At 36.1% G+C, this 19,787-nt stretch overlaps 1 protein-coding gene across 3 annotated transcripts in view; it reads right to left on the bottom strand.

Annotated features, from left to right (window-relative positions):
- Positions 1–19,787, bottom strand: part of Oseg2 (intraflagellar transport protein Oseg2) — a 151,905-nt gene that overhangs the window by 69,804 nt on the left and 62,314 nt on the right. For all 3 annotated transcript variants that reach the window (XM_083143793.1, XM_083143795.1, XM_083143794.1), the window contains exons 14-17: positions 18,280–18,426; positions 8,600–8,780; positions 6,013–6,215; positions 778–935 (exon numbers count right to left, since the gene is read on the bottom strand). In XM_083143793.1, the coding sequence (XP_082999919.1) occupies positions 778–935; positions 6,013–6,215; positions 8,600–8,780; positions 18,280–18,426 (689 nt within the window). The remainder of the gene's footprint in view (positions 1–777; positions 936–6,012; positions 6,216–8,599; positions 8,781–18,279; positions 18,427–19,787) is intronic.

Genomic DNA, 19,787 nt, shown 5'->3' with positions numbered 1-19,787 from the left:
CTTAACTTCCAGTTTCATTAAACTTGCTAGCTGTAGCAGCGAAAAGATTAGTCTGTTTTTTTTCCACCGCTGATCTAACATTTTATTTACCGCTCTCCTCAGTTTTTATTTACCATAAATTTGTCTCCCTATCATACACATCACATTTCCATAATAATGCCAAACAAATCCCTCTGCGACCTCAAAAATACTGGTTGTGTACACACACATACGTGCCTCACTCCTCCCTCCAAAATCAACAGGTGATTCTCCCTGAAAATTTTCCCGTACCTACAAAATTTCCTTTCTGGGAAGATCCCCCTCCCCCTCCAGGGGCGAATTCTATTTCAGGTTAGACACCGTCAGAGATGTCTGCGCGAAACTGCAATAAATGAAGTGTGATAATATCTCTTGAATCGAACTATCACCAGCTATACTACAAATGACAGAATAGTGTTCCGGGTACTTCTTTTTGAACAGAAGAAGTGTTATCCCCAGTTTATATTGCATATTTCATGACATTTTTCAAGTTAAAGTGTAAAATTCGGTGTTATTCTGAAAATTGGCATAATTCACGTTATTTCGCGATTCCAAAACACCTAACACTTGCCTCCTTAACCTACGCAAATACTTTTTAAACACTTTACTTTGCTTTCCTCAACTTTTCAGTGTTATCGTTAAAACGAAAACTTCACGTCACTATGTATAGGTCATTTCTTGAGATTTCTTAGGTCATTAACTTCCAAACCCTATTTATAACAAATCGAGTGAAGTAGAAATTAGTTTTTCTAACATTACCTGAATTATTTGTACAGCCTTCTTCCATTGTCGAGCGTTCATTGCAGCTTCCAATGCTTTGATTGTTTTACCTGCCTCAATGTAGTGATTGATGGCTGCGTCCAGTTGCTTATTGCTGGCCAATTCATCTCCCCACTCCTCCTCCAGAACCACAACCTCTGTAACAATAATTACATGATATTTTAGATACACGTGTAACTACCCTGCTGGAAATTTCTACTGTTTACAGTACACAAATTGTAACGTGATGACAAACATAGCTAAAATTTCGCTATTTACGTCATCACGATACACGTAATTCAATTTTTCCCTCAGGTAAAAATTCCCACCAGAATATTCACTCGAGGTTAATTTTGTTTTTGTTTTCTGAAATCTCCTGATAGATGGTGCTGTGATCGTATTCAGACCTATCATTGTGTTGAAAGTTGCGCAGCAGTTCTTCTTCAACATCGCTCTGCATAACATACACTTTTATATTTCTTTCTGTATAAGAAACGCACCGTTTGTCCATTCTCAAACATCGTGCAATTTTTATTTGTCGATCGCAATGTGTTTAGTCTGTGATTCAAGTGCATTCTGCGTTGTCATTTTACGATGAAGTTTGTGAATTTTAACTTGCATAAAACTTATATTGCCTTGAATTCATACTATATATTGTTATAATTTTTGCTGCATATTATGTACATTAACAAGGAAGTAACTAAATTGGCGAATCGTTATTTGTGCTCTTGATAGAAATGGATTTTGTTCGGCACTTGTAAGAATTTTCAAACGTACATTAGTTGCCATGCCGAAATACGATATTTCAACTTCGAACTAAGACAAGTGAAATACGACGGACCATAAGATTGTTCTATGTCTGGATTTAATGTGAATACTGAAGTGTGTGCTTCGGTTATAAAAAAATCTGCACAATGGATTTGATAAGGTATGTAAATGTGTGCTATTGTGATGAATAAAGTGTACTGTGCACCAACCGAAAGAAAGGTTACTATTGAAAGTGCGTGCCACATTTATTCATTTGTGCTACGATACGTGAACCTTGTTATATTGAACGTAATTTGTGAAATATTGGTGCTACATTGAAACTCACAGAATTTTGACTTAAATTAAGCACGTGCATAATCATGATCATTGCAGGTTCAATTAAATCGTTACAGGCACATATTTTTGGTAAATAAAAAAGCAAAATTTCGGTACAAAAACAGAGTTGATTTTGGGTTCAAAAGCGGTAAATAAAATAAAATGTCGGTGTTATAGCAGTGAATAATCAAATCAAAAGTGCTATAGGCTATAAAATTACATTTTGGTTTTAAAATTGTGAATATAATCCTAAATTTGATTCAAAAACTGCACTTATTACACAAAATAAACTTATCCCTTCTAATAGCACATTTATGTAGTTACCAGAGTATTAAGTTTATTCCTGTGTAAAGAGGTCCATTTTTGCTTCTCAAATATTTACAGCAGAATTAATCAATTTCATGCAAATTTCGTTTTTGACGAAAACACGAAATATGAAATAACATGCTGTAATGTTCATTTTTCATGTTTTTGAACGGTGTGAGGTGCATTTTGCTACCCAGTTTTGTCACAAAATAATGCGAAATGAACTGCAAAATGCGAAATATACTCTTAAACACGAAATTTACCGTTTATATACACACGCGACACTTTCTGAAGTCTGAAGTATCCTGTGAGTTATGCAATTCACGGAAAATTGATTAATTCTGCTGTCAATATTTGAGAATCAAAAATGGACCATTTTACCCAGGAATAAACTTAATACTCTGATAACTACATAAATGTGCTATTAGAAGGGGTAAGTTTATTTTGTGTAATAAGTGCAGTTTTTAAATCAAATTTAGGATTATATTCACAATTTTAAAACCAAAATATAATTTTATATAGCACTTTTGATGTGATTATTCACAACTATAACACCGAAATTTTATTTTATTTACCGCTTTTGAACCTGAAATCGACTCTGTTTTTGTACCGAAATTTTGCTTTTATATTTACAAAAAATATGTGCCTCTAGTTATTCATCAATGAATAAATTGCTTGGTTCACTATACCTTAAATTCTTTGCTTTCAGTACAATTAGTACATGTAGTTTGTTCAAGGGATGCATAACAGTGGATTTGTTGGGATTGTGTGAATAAGTTTATCCTTTCGCTCGGTTGCTTATGGGAAAAATTAATGATATTTTCTTGTCAGCAAAAATCCCTTTTGAAAGTATAAATGTAATTGTTTGTTCCTCGTCGGAAATATCATCACGGTATTTGCACTCTGCATATGGTAGCCCACCCAGTACACGCGTTTATTATTATTATTATGAGTACGCCAAGGAACGACGTTACAAAATTCTACTGTTTTCAAATGCCTTCTACTGTGTACCATGAAATGCACTGAAATTCAATTGTAAGTCTACTGTTTTGTACAGTAGTGCTACTGTACTGAAAAAAAACAATGTGACCAACAATGCATAATACTTGCTACAATCTAATCTATCTAATATATAAAAATGTATGTTTATGTATGTATGTATATATATGTAGAGGTAGAGGTGTGTGTGTGTGTGTGTGTGTGTTTGTTTGTTTGTTTGTTCCGCCATAACTCTCGAACCCCTGGAGCGATTTCAACCAAACTTGGTACACATATCACTTACAATGTGGAAAGAAATACTGTGAGGGTAAGACACCCCTGGCACGCATAGGGGTGGGGGTGGGAAGTGGTGACATGTAAAAATAATAGAAAATGACAGATATTAAATTACGCACAAATCAGCCGTGACTGTATGCATCCCGCACAACGATAGTGTTTCTCGGGTTGTCTAACATTCAGGCTGATATGAGTTTGTGTTGAGAAAACAACCGATATTAGTGTGGAATCCATAGTTTTCGGGGTTGCTAAGATGAATAGTGACACTCCCAATGTCGTTCAGCTCCAAGTTCATTACATATCTGCATGGGGGTGAGTTAATACAACTCTTCCTTAAGAAATAACTCAACCTTAACGCAGATAGTAGTTTGAATACATGATCACATCAGTTTTTGTTTCTTCCAGCATCGAATTTCCATGGTTATTATTATATCTGTGTAATGCAATTGCAGAAAGGAGCAATCTTTTGATCAACGTACTCAATAGTGTCTGTTTGTTTTGGTTTTTCAAGCATTGATGGTCAGGCTTTGTTGAAACTAATTTTTTGCTGTTTTTGTGTGAATATAGGAAGATCAACATGTCAATTTATGAATAAAACAGTATGTTTTCAATTTTATACAGGTGTGTTACCACAATGAAGCTACACACTTAAAAACGGGTTCACTATATTTGATTTTCTTTGTTGTGTGAAAGTATTCCTAAGTTGCAAATTCCACAGGCTTTACCATACATTTATTTTCGTCATTGTATAGATAATAAATTTTTCATTGCTGATAATAGTTCTGTTTTCACATAGCAAAATACTGAACACAATAAAAAAATATTTAATGTGCATTTATGTTACTGGAAACATTAAGAGTACAGTCAGCTACTTAAGACAGTAGACACAGTAGGACTACCAAAAATAGTAGAAAACATTAGCAGTACAGTTCAGCTACTGAAAACACCTATAGATCTACGGAAAACAGTAGACAGAATTTTGAGTAAGGTATTAGCTGTAAAATCAACTATTTATCGGTGTCCATCATGATATGGGTAATTTCCCTCCTGATCCTTTCATGGATTTCAAATTTTTGAAGCAGCTGCCGTTCCACCAAAGTTGCATGAAAAACAGTTGACCTCTTCACCAACATGATAATGGGATCAAGTTTTTACACTCTTTAACTGTGCAAAATGTAGAATTTTCATTACGTAAATGCCAAAATTGGTGGCAAAACTAGACATTATAATTAAAGTTCCCTATGTAGCACAATGCCATGAAGGAACATTTAGGGGATGTGAGGATATGACCCCACACATTCTTGGTCTCTGTCATTTTGGAGATAATGTGATCAGCACCATGCTCCAGCTGCCTTTACCACCGACAGTTGCCACCAGGTACCTATTTATTTGAGGTTGGGTGAACCCCGGAGCTACTTTATGTAGGGACAAGGCTGAAAAAATCCAAACTTAGATCATTCACTCTGGGAATCAAACCAGTCTCTCCCACATGGCAGTCAGGCGCTCTACCAACTAGACCATTGCAGCTCCTCATTAATGAAGTAAAAGTTATATTTAATATTGTGATCTGAGATTGGATATATTAAGCAGTACTGGTGTAACAATAGTCCTCAATCCTTCTTCATGGATGAGAGATAAGTACACGGCATGGTAAAAAAATCTGCACTAGCTACATATGTAATTGAGACATGTCATTAAAGTATGGGAGATTAAAAAGATTAAGCAATGCCAACTCATTTACAGAAATAATTAAAAAGGAAGCTTTATATATCAATAAAACTACAAGCATCGTTAATGACAACGGTGGCACAATACAAAAATTTTGGCCAGGATTACAAAAACACATCTTGGACCTGAAAGGAAAGAACATTGAAGTGGGGTCAGGTGCAGATGCTTCTAAAAAACAATAAGAGGAAAAAGAAAATGCCATCTGATAGGTGAAGCAGTTATCATTCCACAACAATTGCCCTTTCCACCAACATGATCATGGGATCAAATTTTTTACACCCTTTAATATACATTAAGTCATTTGTAACCATGTTTTAATCTTTTTACTGTGCCTTGTACTTGTCTTCCATTCCTGAAGAAGAACCAAAGTACATTTGAAAATTAGGAATACCAAGAAAGTAAACATACATGCTGTCACTTTGTCTAACACTTATTACTATGTTGATGGCACATGACATGAAATATCACCTTTCTAATAGGTGTATTGGATTTATCAGTAAACTTCCTGATAATTTTACAGATCTAATATTTTTATAAATAACATGTAATTTAGTGCAAAATTTGGCTTTCTTATTGTTACTGTTCTGAATAAAAAATATACAGTGGAACCTAGATTTTGCATTTTTCAGGGAGCAAGGTGAAAAAACTAAAATGAAAAATCAGGATTTTTTTTTATTTAACTACTTGCTGCGTGAATATGCAGTTCTGAAAAATGTAAAATCCAGGAATGTCAAATTGTGGTTCCACTAAATTACTGTGAGTGATTTCACCACCTTTCTTGTGGTGTTGTGGTAAATTTGCCATATGGAATCATTGCAATTCAAACAAAAACAAAACTTTTACCTGTAGGAAACGAAATCCTTGCCAACTCGACGGCCCTGTTGTACGCTTGGCCCTTCTTGTAGCATTCCAGAGCCTGGTCTGTGCTGTTTACCTTTTCATACAGCTCCCCTGCCTGTTCATAGAATTCTCCTTTCAACAGAGCAGAAGCAACTTTGGCCACAAGATCCTGATTGTCTAGCATGTGTGGAGTGCTTTGTATTAACCTGTAAATACAAAGAGCAGATCAAGGAATTGTTTTCAACCCACATCACATGCATTTCATTTTGTTTGTTCATTAGAGAAAAGTATTGTAAATGTTTGCAGAATCAGTAATGATTTTTTTGTCAGTCTCTCCTAAACTAAAGTTTAAAAAATAGTAGGGATGGGACGATATGAAATTTTTGGCCAATACCGATAAAGTACTGATATAAAATTTACCGATACCGATAACCGATACGATATAAAATTCGAAATGGTCCTGGAAGAACCTGAAAGGTTCACTGACCTTCCTTAAAAAATGTGTGTTTCAAAGTGACTGCAGTGGAAGAGAAATTGCATATTTAGACATTTACTTTTTTAAAAAAGTAGGGCATGGAGATTTATCCATAAAAATTACAACAAAAATGGCAGAATTTTGCACTAAACTATCAGATATTTATCGATATATCGGATCGGTAAAATAATCGGTAATTTTACTGATACACCAATATGCCTATATCGGCCGATACCGATAGAGTACCGATTAATCGGTCCCATTCCTAAAAAATAGCATAATAGACATAGGTCACATGGAAATAACTTTATGAAATGTAATGCAATCACGGCTTCATTTGAGTTTATTGGAACATTTTTTATACATTAATTTCAATGTTTGTGGTGAAGCTTCAGGACAGGATAGATCAGGCACAGATAAGGTGGTTCGGATACATGAAGAGGATAGATGCAGAAAGACTACCAGTAAGAGATTACCATGCACAAGGAGTGGGAATAAGGCCAAGGGGGAGACCAAGATGTAGGTGGAAAAAGCAGATAGCGGAGAGTGTTAGGAGAAGAGGACAAGATTGGAACATCGTGGAAAGAAAGGAGTGGTGGAAGACCAGGAAAAAATGGAGAGGTTTGACTTCTATGCCAACCCAGCCAGAGGCAGGAAACAGCAAAGGATGATGATGATTTTCAATTTCAATATGTGTCATGCATATTTCGTTTTTGACAAAAAAACTAAATTTGAAAAAACACATTGTAGTGTTAATTTTTCATGTTTTTGAAAGGTGTGAGATGCATTTTGTGACCATGTTTTGTCACGAAATAATGCGAAATGAACTGCAAAAAGCGAAATTAACTCTTAAACACGAAGTTCAAGGTTTATTCACCGACGCGACACCTTCTGAGGTCTGAATTATCCTGAGAGTTATGCAATTCCCGGAAAATTTATTAATTCTGCTGTTAATATTGGACAAGCAAAAATGAACTCCTTTACACAGAAATAAACTTAATACTCTGATAACTACATAAATGTGCTATTAGAAGTGAAATGTTAATTCTGTGGAATAAGTGTAGTTTTTAAATAAAATTTAGGATTAAATTCACAATTTTAAAAGCAAAATGTCTTTTTATATACCACTTTTCATACAATTTTTCACCGCTATAACACTGATATTTTATTTTATTTACCGCTTTTGAACCCAAAATTTGACTCCGTTTTTGTACCAAAATTTTGCTTTTCTATTTACCAAAAATATGTGCCTCTAGTCATGAGCTACTCAAGTAGTTGTTCAGCAGGCCTCCATAGCAGAGTGGTTAGCACATCATGCTTTGATGCCAGGGGTCCCGGGTTCGGGTCCCGGGTTCGAATCCTGGCTTCGGCATGGGTGTTCTTTGAGAGTGTCCTTTTGTCATATCATCACTCATTCCTACCTTCGTAATTAGCCAAAAGTGGCAGAAAAGTGCAGTAAAATAAACCAAATCAATCATCTTAGGTGGATGGTTTTCGACCAGATTAGAACATTGTTACTTATAGAGTAAATAGTTGGAATGACCCAATACTGGTGCTGATGTATAGGTTAATTCAGAATTAATCTCGTGGGGTCTGCAATGCAGCACAACAGTTTCACAGGGTTGAAATATCCTAGAAATTATGCAAAATGCATAACTTTCATTATTTTGGCAACAACACTGTGGAGGGAAATGGATTAAATAATATTATAAAATGTGATTGTGAATACTTTAAGGCAAAACTCTGGGAGTTCCAATGAAAATCAATTTCAAAATTTTTAAATATTTTGACTTTAAATTGTTTCAATTTTCAAAAATTAGTATCATATTGGTGAGGATCTGTAGGAGTATCAGCATTGGATTAGCATCAGGTCACAGTGGTTTGATATCCTCGTAATATTATAATACAGGTAACAAAAAGTCCCTATTAAAATTCATTAATATAGCCTGGCCTTTTGCACATAAGTTGATTTCCAGAACTTTTCTGGAATTCCCAGGTCAGTGAGAATTGTAAATATTCACTTATAGACCAGTTCTAATAAAATGTACAAAAAAATCCTTAAGGTGAGAACGTGTGCATCAAGTTTACAGCAAGTGAGATTCGGCAATGGTTTACCTTGAGGCACGAGTGGGTAATCCAGCTTTCAGATACAAATTAAGAGCGGCAAGGTGATCACCTTCTTTCTCCTTCAACTCCCCCGCTTTCTCTTCTTGTTTAGTCTCCGTCAACCATTTCATATAGTTTTCTTTCAGAAGCTCTACATCTGGATGTCCCTTTGCCTGGGCTAGGATTAAAGCTGCAAGAAAAGAAGTTAATTATTTGCTGACTTGATATTTTATAAATAACCTTGATTTTACGTTTTTTAGGGGACAATGATAACACCAACTTAAAATGTGGGAATATTTTATGACATTATACTCTCTTGAAAAAATGACAGTAGAATGTATAATATGTAGAATCTGGGGACATAAAATTAGGGTTCCACTGTTCAAATAACAGACAAGCTTACCACAATATATAATTTAACCATAAGACTTCATGACCAATGATCTTAAAAGGATACTTAACATATCACAAGCTACAAAAAAAGTGGGAATTTACTGTGTTGTAGATATAAAGATTTGAAGTACTCACTTATCTGCAAAACTGTTTTTTTGTTATGTTCTATTAGCTAACTAACTCTCCGCCTTCGTAAACCAGAAGGTTTATGGCTGCAGCAACACAAACCTTCCATCTGTCCCTATCCTGGGCAAGATCAATCCAATCTTTTCCATCCTTACAGATTTCCTTTAGGTCCATCTCAACATTATCCCTCCATCTTTGTCTTAGCCTTCCTACAGGTCTCTTACCATCAGGTTTCCCAACAAGAATTTTCTTCTTTCCTCTCCCATTCGTGCCACATGTCCTATCCACCTAAGTCTTCTTGATTTAATGATTCTAAAAATATCTGCACATGAATACAAATAATGTTAACCAACTCTTTTTTCCTATCTGCTACCACGTCTCTCACTTCCCAAAATATGAATACTGTGTTGCATTGTATTTTTGTTATTTTATGTTGCACTTCTGCTACTTCTTGAAAATCTGGATTATGGGGATGAGTGATGATTAGATGTTGTTAAGTGTGCATAATATCTGAGTCAACATTCAATTGTTTGTAAAGTTGTTTATTATGAAATTCTAATAATATAAATTACAATTTTACTTACTTTTTTTGCAAGTATGATACGTTTTCTTCAATTATGACGTTTCGAGAGATAACTTCTCTCTTCTTCAGGTTTCGATGTTATAAGCAACTCATAAAGTCATAGCTTCGTCAAAATGTTTCTTCCATAGTCAACAGGATCAAGGGTTATGAAATGTGAGTGGGGAAAAAGTATAGGAAGATCGATTACACACTGACAATTTACGTGCTTTAAAGCCGTCGTTTACCTAAGTTAAAACCTATTATACAAACTTATTTGTCCTCCTGTATAAATTTTTAAAAACTATAAAAAGCTTTAAAATTCTAAAAACTGTCCACTATTTCAGTCAAGTTGTCTGCAATGAGCTTCCCTTGCGAATGTGGAAGCAGTCGAACCGGCTGTCTTTTGTTCATCATTTCCCCTCCCTCCCCTCTTGATTACATCATATCCAGTTCAAAATCTTCCTCTTTCGAAGCCTTGTGCAAAATTTCTGGGGTGACCTGGAATCCAAGGCATTTATATTCTTTCTTATCCCATTTTTTAAACATTCCTGTCCAAACTTCATGTATATTCCCATCGTCCCTATTTAATTTGTTCTCTTTTTCTTTACAAATATATGATCCTTCATAAACGTTCCTTCTTCCTAATTTACTCTCCTCCCTTAAAACTCTACACTCCACAATTACATGGCCTTCTTCGAGGATATGGTCTGACAAACGAGTTTTGGGAACCTTTTCTCTTATGTTTTTATCATGTTCCCCCCAACTTATGTCCATGTTTCTCCCCGTTTGGCCGATGTACTCTTTATTACATTCGCATATTATTCCATACACTCCCTTCAAATCTCCATCTTCCTTCCTTCCTTTATCTCCTTTTTTATATTTCGTGAAATGTTTTTCTAGAGTTTTAGGGGCCCTCATTCCACATTTAATTCCATATCCTTTTACTATTTTTCCCATTTTTTCTGATAACCCACGAAAATAACCTATACTTTTTCCCCGCTTACATTTCACCTAACCCTTGATCCTGTTGACTATTGAAGAAACATTTTCACGAAGCTATGACTTTATGAATTGCTTATAACATCAAAACCTGAAGAAGAGAGAAGTTATCTCTCAAAACATCGTTATTGAAGAAAACGTATCATACTCGCAAAAAAAGTAAGTAAAATTGTAATATCTTGTGAGTAATTCGCACATAGAAATATGAAAGTCATGAAATTCTAAGTTGAGCAATCTTAGAAATGGTTTTGTAAGTTTAGTATTAACCGTTACTTTCTTTAAAATCTCGTAATAATCATTATATTATAAAGTACCTAGGTGGGTGCATACATTAACCTCTGCGTACATACACATCAGATGTAGTTGATGAAGGGACACTCACAAAGGCAACCCATGCGCTGGCTGGGAGTTGAACCTGAGAACTTCAGTGATGAGATCAAAAGTTGAGCACTAAATGTGCTTGGCCACAGTGTTGGCACACGAATTTAATAATGATGCGAAGTAATTGATTTGCAGTACATGAACATTACAAAAAATTGGTACTTCGATGGTGTTATTGTAACATTTAAGTGCCCAATACGACAGCACAAAAACACACAATTCATATTTGATACATAGAGGCATGCATATTTAGTTTTTGACGAAAACACAAAATGTGAAATAACACATTGTAATGTTAATTTTTCATGTTTCTGAAAGGTGAGGTGCATTTTCCTACCCTGTTTTGTGACGAAACAATGCGATATCAACTGCAAAATGCAAAATAAACTCTTAAACGTGAAATTTAGAGTTTATTTACAGACACGACACTTTCTGAAGTTTGAATTATCCTGTAAGTTATGCAATTCACGGGGGAAATTTATTAATTCTGCTGCAAATATTTGGGAAGCAAGAATGGATCCCTTTATACAGGAATAAACATAATACTCTGGTAACTTTTCTAACATTGGAAGCGGCCCCGGCGCCCACCCAGCGTCAAATGACATGGGTACCTGGGGGAAACCCTGGGGGGTACAGGCAGTCAGGGGCATGATGCTGATCACATCACCCCCACTCATGACCGGATCAAGAAATTGTAGGGCGTTACCCCCACACCCCCCATTCGCCTGCATGGCATAGTGCTAAGCACAGGGGAGCACTTTACCTTTTTTATATTCTGGTAACTACATAAATGTGCTATTAGAAGGAATATGTTTATTTTGTGTAATAAGTGCAGTAATAAGCCAATTTCTTGGTGATCTCAAAACAATTTTGAAATTAAATCTTAATTTTGGCAATTTTATGCGAGAATCTCTTGTGGAATGGAATGCACACAAATTTCTTTTCATCAGATTTTTCATCTTTGTCTGTATTTCATCTGTTGAAAAGAAATTTGTGTGCATTCCATTCCACAAGGGATTCTCACATAAAATTGCAAAATTTTTTATAAGATTTAATTTCAAAATTGTTTTGAGATCACCAAGAAGTTTGGAATGTACATTTAATGAATTCAAAATGAGAAACACTCTACCAGATGTGGAAACCACAGGAATATATAATATAAGTTGTTCATGTTCAAAAGATTATGTGGGACAAACAGCAAGGAAAATGGCATGAACACGATTTGGACATTATAAATCTAAACCCAAGAACAGGTTTGTCAGCTCACACCATTGATGAGAAGCATTTGATTAAAAAGAGAAAGGTTTTAAAAAGATTGACGGGAAACATAAAGTTGAATGTCTGGGAAGCTTCGTTCATTGCAGAACACTGGAATAAATTAAATAATGAAAATGGTAACATAGATCCAGTATGGAGTTTTCTTTTTCACAAATGGAGTAAGCCACCATCTTTAAAATTTAATGTAACAGAAAACATCAAGAGACTTTGTGAAAACAATGATGAATTTGAATTACCTGATGATATTTGGGATTCATAATTTTAAATAAAAAAATATGTGATCAAGCATTTTTTATCTGCAATAAAAATAAAACAGACTGCTTGCTTCCTTTCACAGTTATGTTGATATAATATTACAACAATGTAACATTGACAACATCCATTATATAATGGATTCTTTTTGTTTAAAAAATTGCTAACCATTGTTATAACTATATCCTTAGTCAAAATGAAAATAAATGTCTAATGAAGGGAGGGTGTGTTCTCCTGAAACGTCACAATGAAAAACTGATTTCTTATGTTTGTAATAACCATAAACTACAGGAAAATAATTCTACAATGCAAGCAATGCGTACATACAAGAAAAACTATTATTCATTTTATATATGGCTTTTGATCCAATTTTTCACTGCTAAAACACCAAAAACTTATTTCATTTACCACTTTTAAACTCAAAATTGACTCTGTTTTTGTACCAAAATTTTGCTTTCTTATTTACCAAAAATATGTGCCTCTATTGATACCTTATACTGTGTTCCCTCCTTTTAAAGATTCTAGGCAGTTATAGGTACTAAACAGTTAAAATTAGGGCTGAGCCAGATGCTGATGTTTCGGTATTGGGAAGTATAGTTTGTAATTTACTTACAGATACCGATCAATAATTCTCCGGGATTTTACACTTTCACGGGATCTACAAAAATGTCATACAACAGTTTCACAGGGTCTAATTACACTGGAAATCACGCAAAATTCCAATTTTCTTCTAATTTTGCACCAATTTGTGTTAAAAAAAACTGGATTTTGAAGATGTAATTCTTGAATGTTTCTAAGCAAAACTCTTGGTAAATTGATACATACGAGGAGGTATCAAAAAGTTTAGTCTGTTGAGGTATAATTTGTTTAATAATGGAAAGATTGAAACAATGAACATACATATAGTTTGCCTGTAGTGTCCTCTACTCAGAGTTACCCTTACACACAGTTGCCATCACGTTCGATGCATTTGTGCCGGCGTTTTATCCAGCCCTCAAAACCAGTTTGGAAAATTTCCGCAGAAAACTCCCTGCCCCACTGTTCAGAGCTGTTTTAACCTCCTGTAGGCCATCGAAACGTATGTCACAAAGCATAGACTTAGCTCAGACTTTATGGTATCCCATGTGCTGACCCATAGAACATGTGCACTGCATCAGAAATTGTATTGATGGTCATGCATCTATCCTCTCGAATGAGCTCATCATCCCTGTGGCGGTTGTCGTCGGTCAACGACGTTGATGGCCTGCCACTCCTTGTCATGTCCACACTTTCAGTTTCTCCCACTTTGAACTTAACTACTTAAGTCTGAACTAAGTCTGTTCTTCGTGGCATGAGATTCGATGACCTACAGGAACTTAAAACAGCTCTGAACGGTGGGGCAGCGAGTGTTCTGTGGAATTTTTCCAAACTGGTTTTGAGGGCTGGATAAAATGCTGGCACAACTGCATCGAACGTGATGGCAACTGTCTGAAACGGTAGCTCTGAGTAGAGGACACTAGAGGCAAACTATAGGTATGTTCATTGTTTCAATCTTTCCATTATCAAACAATTATACCTCAACAGGCAAAACTTTTTGATACCCCCTCGTATAATTAGAGCAGCATAATTACAAACTAATATCAATATTTTGAGCAACTTTTAATTATTATAATTTTGAAGCATTGGTATCGGTATCAGTGGGAACCTATAAGAGTATCGGTGAGGGTATCAGTTCAACCCTAGTTAAAATAGTCAGTTTTAGCACCACAGAATACACATAGGAACCGCAATTTTACATTCCCAGTTTATATATTTTTTAGGGATGGGACCATAGGCATATCAGTGTATCGGTAAAATTACCAATTATTTTACCAATCCGATAAATCGATAAATATATTATAATTTAGTGCACAATTCTGCAATTTTGTTGTAATTTTTATGAATAATCTTGATGTCCTGCTTTCTAAAAAAGTAAATGTCTAAATATTCAACTTCTATTGCACTACAATCACCTCGAAACATACATTTATTAAGGAGATCAATGAACATTTCAGGTTCTTCAAGTACCACTTCTAATTTTATATCGGATTGGTAGAATATCGGTTATCGATATCGGTACTTTATTGGTATCGGTAAATTTTATACATACATTCAATTTTCACGGTCCAAATAAATCAACATACGGGAAAACTTCAGACTTTGCATTCTTGAATACTTTGAGTTTTTCACCTCAGTCCCATGTAAAAATTAAAAATGAGGTTCCATTGTACAGATGCAGGAACTTTGTATTGAATGTCTACGAATCTGTTTACAGGAACTAAATAGACATTTAGAGAAGAATCTTGGCTGTAAAAATCACATATCGTCGTTTGAATGCCAAAACCACGAATATGCAAATTTTAACTTTTTCACCTAGTGCAGTTTCAAACTATTTTCTTCTTCTTTGTTTGGATATATTCGGACGAAAACTTACATGGCCTAATAAACAGTCATAAGTAGTTACATACGAGGTTTGGCTAGAAAGAAACCGGATTGATGTTGCTATTGGCAAACAACGAATGCGCGAAGGTTGAGCAATGCATGATTCTATACTACCATACCCTGCCTACAGAATGACTAATTGCCCTGGGTGCAGGCCTCTCAGTTTCGCTGTGGCACTTGGACAAAGCGGAACGTGCGTCTGTGCTCCGTCGGAAAAATGCTGAGTATTAAAATGGAACAGCGTGTCAATATGAAGTAACTTTACAAACTGGGGAAATCCGCAACAGAAGCGTACGACATGTTAAAATCTGTGTACGGGGATGAGTGTTTATCACGCACACAAGTGTTTGAGTGGTTTAAACGGTTTAAAGAAGGACAGGAAATGATCCAAGACAACCCACGTTTAGGACGACCATGCACGTCGAAAACGGAAACAAACATTCAAAAAGTGAGTGATGTGATTCGAAAAGATCGTCGATTGACCATTAGAGCAGTTGCTGAAATCACAGGAATAGACAAAGAAAGTGTTCGACAAATTTTACACGAGAATTTGAACATGAGTAAAGTGTGTTCAAAACTCGTGCCAAGGAACCTGACATTGGAACAGAAGGAAGCTCGAGTGAACATTTGTACGGACACTTTGAAGAACATTGAAACAGACCATATATTCTTAGAGAGAGTGATAACCTGTGATGAATCGTGGTTTTTCACATACGACCCTGCCACAAAGCGCCAATCAATGCATTGGAAGACCCCGAGTTCGCCACGTCACAAGAAAGCTCGCATGAGCAAGTCCAAATTCAAAGCCATGATGATTGTCTTTTTCGACATTCGAGGCATTGTGTACGTTCATTGGGTACCCGAAGGGTCAAACTGTAAACCAACATCATTACATTAATGTGCTGAAAACCCTTCGTGAGCGAGTAGGAAGACGACGACCTGATTTGTGGCAACGGAAGTCATGGATTCTGCACCAAGACAATGCTCCTGTCCATACGGCCCTGTCAGTGAAGACATTTTTGGTTAAATATGGAATCCCAGTGTTAGAACATCTGCCGTATTCGCCGGACCTTGCTCCCTGTGACTTCTTTTTATTCCCCAGAGTGAAGTCCACCCTAAAAGGAACCAGATTTGAGACAGTAGAAGCTGTGCATTCAAATCCGGGAACTTTTCTAACAGTGGAAGCGGCCCCGGCGCCTACCCAGCGTCGAATAACATGGGTACCCGGGGGAAACCCTGGGGGGTAAAGGCGGTTAGGGGCGTGATGCTGATCACATCACCCACACTCACGACCGGATCAAGAAAGTGTGGGGCGTTACCCCCACACCCCCTATACGCCTTCATGGCGTGGTGCAACACGCCATGAACACTTTACAGGGGAACACTTTACCTTTTTTTTTTTTTTTAGAAGCTGTGCAAAGAAAAGCGACGGATGTAATGAACATGATCTCCGAAAATGACTGGCAACACTGCTTCCAGCAATGGAAAATTCGTATGGAGCAGTGTACAGATCGTGCAGGGGAGTAATTTCAAGGAGATAAAGTTCCTGTTGTACAAAATGCCGAATAAAAGATATTTTGGGGTAGAATCACCAAATCAAAGGATGTTGTCTTACCTTATTGTTTATTCTAGATGAACACTACAGCTACACTACAAACACTGAGTAATACCGAAGGAGACCGCTCCCGTCGTTGTCTCCGCGATGCCTTGAGTCTTTCTATGCTCTTTTTCGTCCCCTGTCTTTCACCCCTGCTTCCAGGGGTCACTTCCAGACCTCGCGTCTGGTAAGGCGGAAGGAGTTCCTTCTCCCACTGTTAGGTGGCAGCAAAAGTCAGCGGCTTTCGCTACACCACAGTGGCTGTCGCTACAATTTCATAGCATCAGTCTGGTTTTTTTCTAGCCAAACCTCGTATATTAGCAATGACAACATTTATTCAAATATAAAACTTGTTTCTTCCGGGATATTGAATATTAAAATGCTTTCATCTCAAAGGTAAGATTTAGCACATTTGAGATTTTGGCATTGGAAAGACGATATACACAAAAAAAATTGGGCCTCCCCCATGGTGCAGTGGTAGCATCATTGCCTTGTAATCAAGGGGTCTAGGGTTCGATACCCGGTGGAGGCACAAGTGGTTCGGATCTCACTTTAAAACTGTAGGTCCAGTCCCGATCAGCCTTACTGTGCATAAACTGGACTTAAAACAGCAACTCAAAACATATCAAAATTGGTCAACTATCACTGGCGCAACTAGTTCAAACAATAATCAATGAGCAGACTGAAATCTATACATTTCCTGCTTCTTCATACCCTTTCAATTTACTGATATATGGTAAGGGTGTTAAATGGAGGGGATTTTGCATTTCCTTATGTGTAGATACGAATACTAAATTGGCCAAGAAAGCAAGAGGCTGCTTTATACATAACTCAGTTCTGTGTAATTCTGTTTTATACGTAAATTACTGTACGTCCCGGCAAAATATAATTTAAAAACATGTTAATCAAACTGTATTTGTACGTAATGCATTTATAGGTAATTCGGTGTTGTACGAACTAATTTTAATAAAATACAGATGATTTGTATGTACAATGCTACAGAAGTATATATTTTTTGTCAGCGAGAGGCATGAAATCAGAGGAAGATGATTTGCAGCAGTTGTGTAGAACATGAGAACCATTTTCGTTTCTACGTAATAACGATATGAAAGAACACACACTAAAAAGATGCCGATAGCTGACGTTTGCTGCGTTCCATAATAAAAATAGAACAGCGGTTCCTTCAGTGAATGTTTTCAGTAGCTACTGGTCGGCCATGGAGAACAGCAAGAAGAAAAGTTACACGCTTGACCAGAAAGTAAAATTTATGCAGGAAGTGGACACTAATTCACATAAAACTTAAGAATCAAACTTTTAGATTCGTTAATTTGTACCTTTATGACAGAAATAACAGGTATTATGTTTATCTTATTCCTCAAAATAAATACAACAACAGAATTTAATGATATGACATGGTATCTAAATCTGATTTGTTAGTAATTCTCACTTAGATGTATTATTTTCCCTTCGTCTTGACATGCGTATAACTCAGGTTCAACTGTATCTATTACTTAGCAACACAAAATAATCACATGTGTTCGGAAATTGTATTGTCATATTCTCATAATGTTTAATCTGTCCCATTTCTATTTATTGTTATTGTAAGCAGCCATACCATGACTAAGAACCACTTCCACTTACCTTCATCCCACTTATGTAACTTCTGGTACATTTGTAGGGCCTTATCCAACTGATTTTGGTCCAGATAAATAGCTTCTGCTGTTTTTAATTGCTTGTCCAGTATGGCCAATCTAGCATAGACCTCTGGGCAATCCATACCATTGCCACCTAGAAAACGAAAAGGTATGTGCTCAACTACGCAGTTTTATTAGTGTCCTTAAGACATATTGGTGATTGGTGAAACAAAAGTTGCACTTCAATCAGTTGTAAGGGAGATTACATGCCTACACATAAGCCACAAGTGAAACTACACCCCATGCAATGAATAAGGTCACATAGTGACTTTCCAAACCCAATCTCATCTCCATTCTCAAACGTCCACCAAGGCCTCCCTAACTGCATAGTGGTAACATCGCCAACTTGTAATCAAGGAGTCACAGGTTCGATACCTGGTGGAAGAGCCTATCTGTTCATAAAGTGGTCTTAAAATAACAATTCAAAATTAAAATTCAATTCTCCCCCTTCCCTCCACATTACCTCCCCCCCTCTATATGCACCACACCCAACATATCACTCACAATTTTCAACAAGCCTGACAAGAGAACTACATTTTCTGTGCCAACCGTATCTTCACTCTGGACTTGGCAACATTGCAGGTTCAACACTTACTTACATTTCCATCATCTTTTACCTATATCTGAAGATGCAGCCACGAAAAATTAAACCTTTTCACTGTCTGATGAGTAAAGCCCGGATTTTTATGTAATATCAACCCCTAAAATATGTACATAAATATGTAATAAAAATGTCTGAAATATGTAAAAAATATGTACATTCATAATGAAATATGTACTATAAATATTTATTCCAAACGTTACTTCCTATTTTTGTTACATTTTTTGCTCACAAAGGGATATGTTTATTTCAAAAAGACTTACAAAAATTGAAGTTACAATATTACAATGCTTACATTAAGTATTTTTTATGTTCTTATAGAGCAAAAATATTAACCACAATTTGAATATATTCAATATTTAATATACAATGTCACCAGGTACCATTCAAAATGTTCAGTAGTAAATTTTCGTTGCCCAAATTTTTCACTCAAAAAGCACTTACAAAAATTCAGGTTACCTTTGATCTTGGGGCAGGCACTGTATTTAATTATTTAACTTACAATATGTTACCAGGTACATTTCCAAATGTTCCGATCAGATAATATGTTCTTGTACGCAGAGAAACTTCTCTCCACATCACAAGAAGTAACCGGAGCGTACTTCAGGAGGTGAATGTGGTCGGGAGAAATATCATTGGGAGGGTTAACTGTTTCACCATAGAGAATGCGGCTCACTGTAAATAAGCTGATGTAACCTGGGTTTCTTTCAGTCACTGCGTCAAATTTTCTTCGAGCTTTCTCTCCCACATCTACTCCAACAGCAGACAGTTTCTTTCTTGCATCCTCATATATATCCATGGCTTCCAGGAGAGGAAGCCCAACAGTTTCAAGTTTTTTTATGCTTGTATCAATC

This window comes from Lepisma saccharinum, chromosome 22 (assembly GCF_977018435.1).
Source record: "Lepisma saccharinum chromosome 22, izLepSacc3.1, whole genome shotgun sequence".
In the NCBI taxonomy this organism is placed as follows: domain Eukaryota; kingdom Metazoa; phylum Arthropoda; class Insecta; order Zygentoma; family Lepismatidae; genus Lepisma; species Lepisma saccharinum.
Note: the sequence above shows the minus strand (reverse complement) of the source record. Positions and strands in the feature narration are given on the sequence as shown.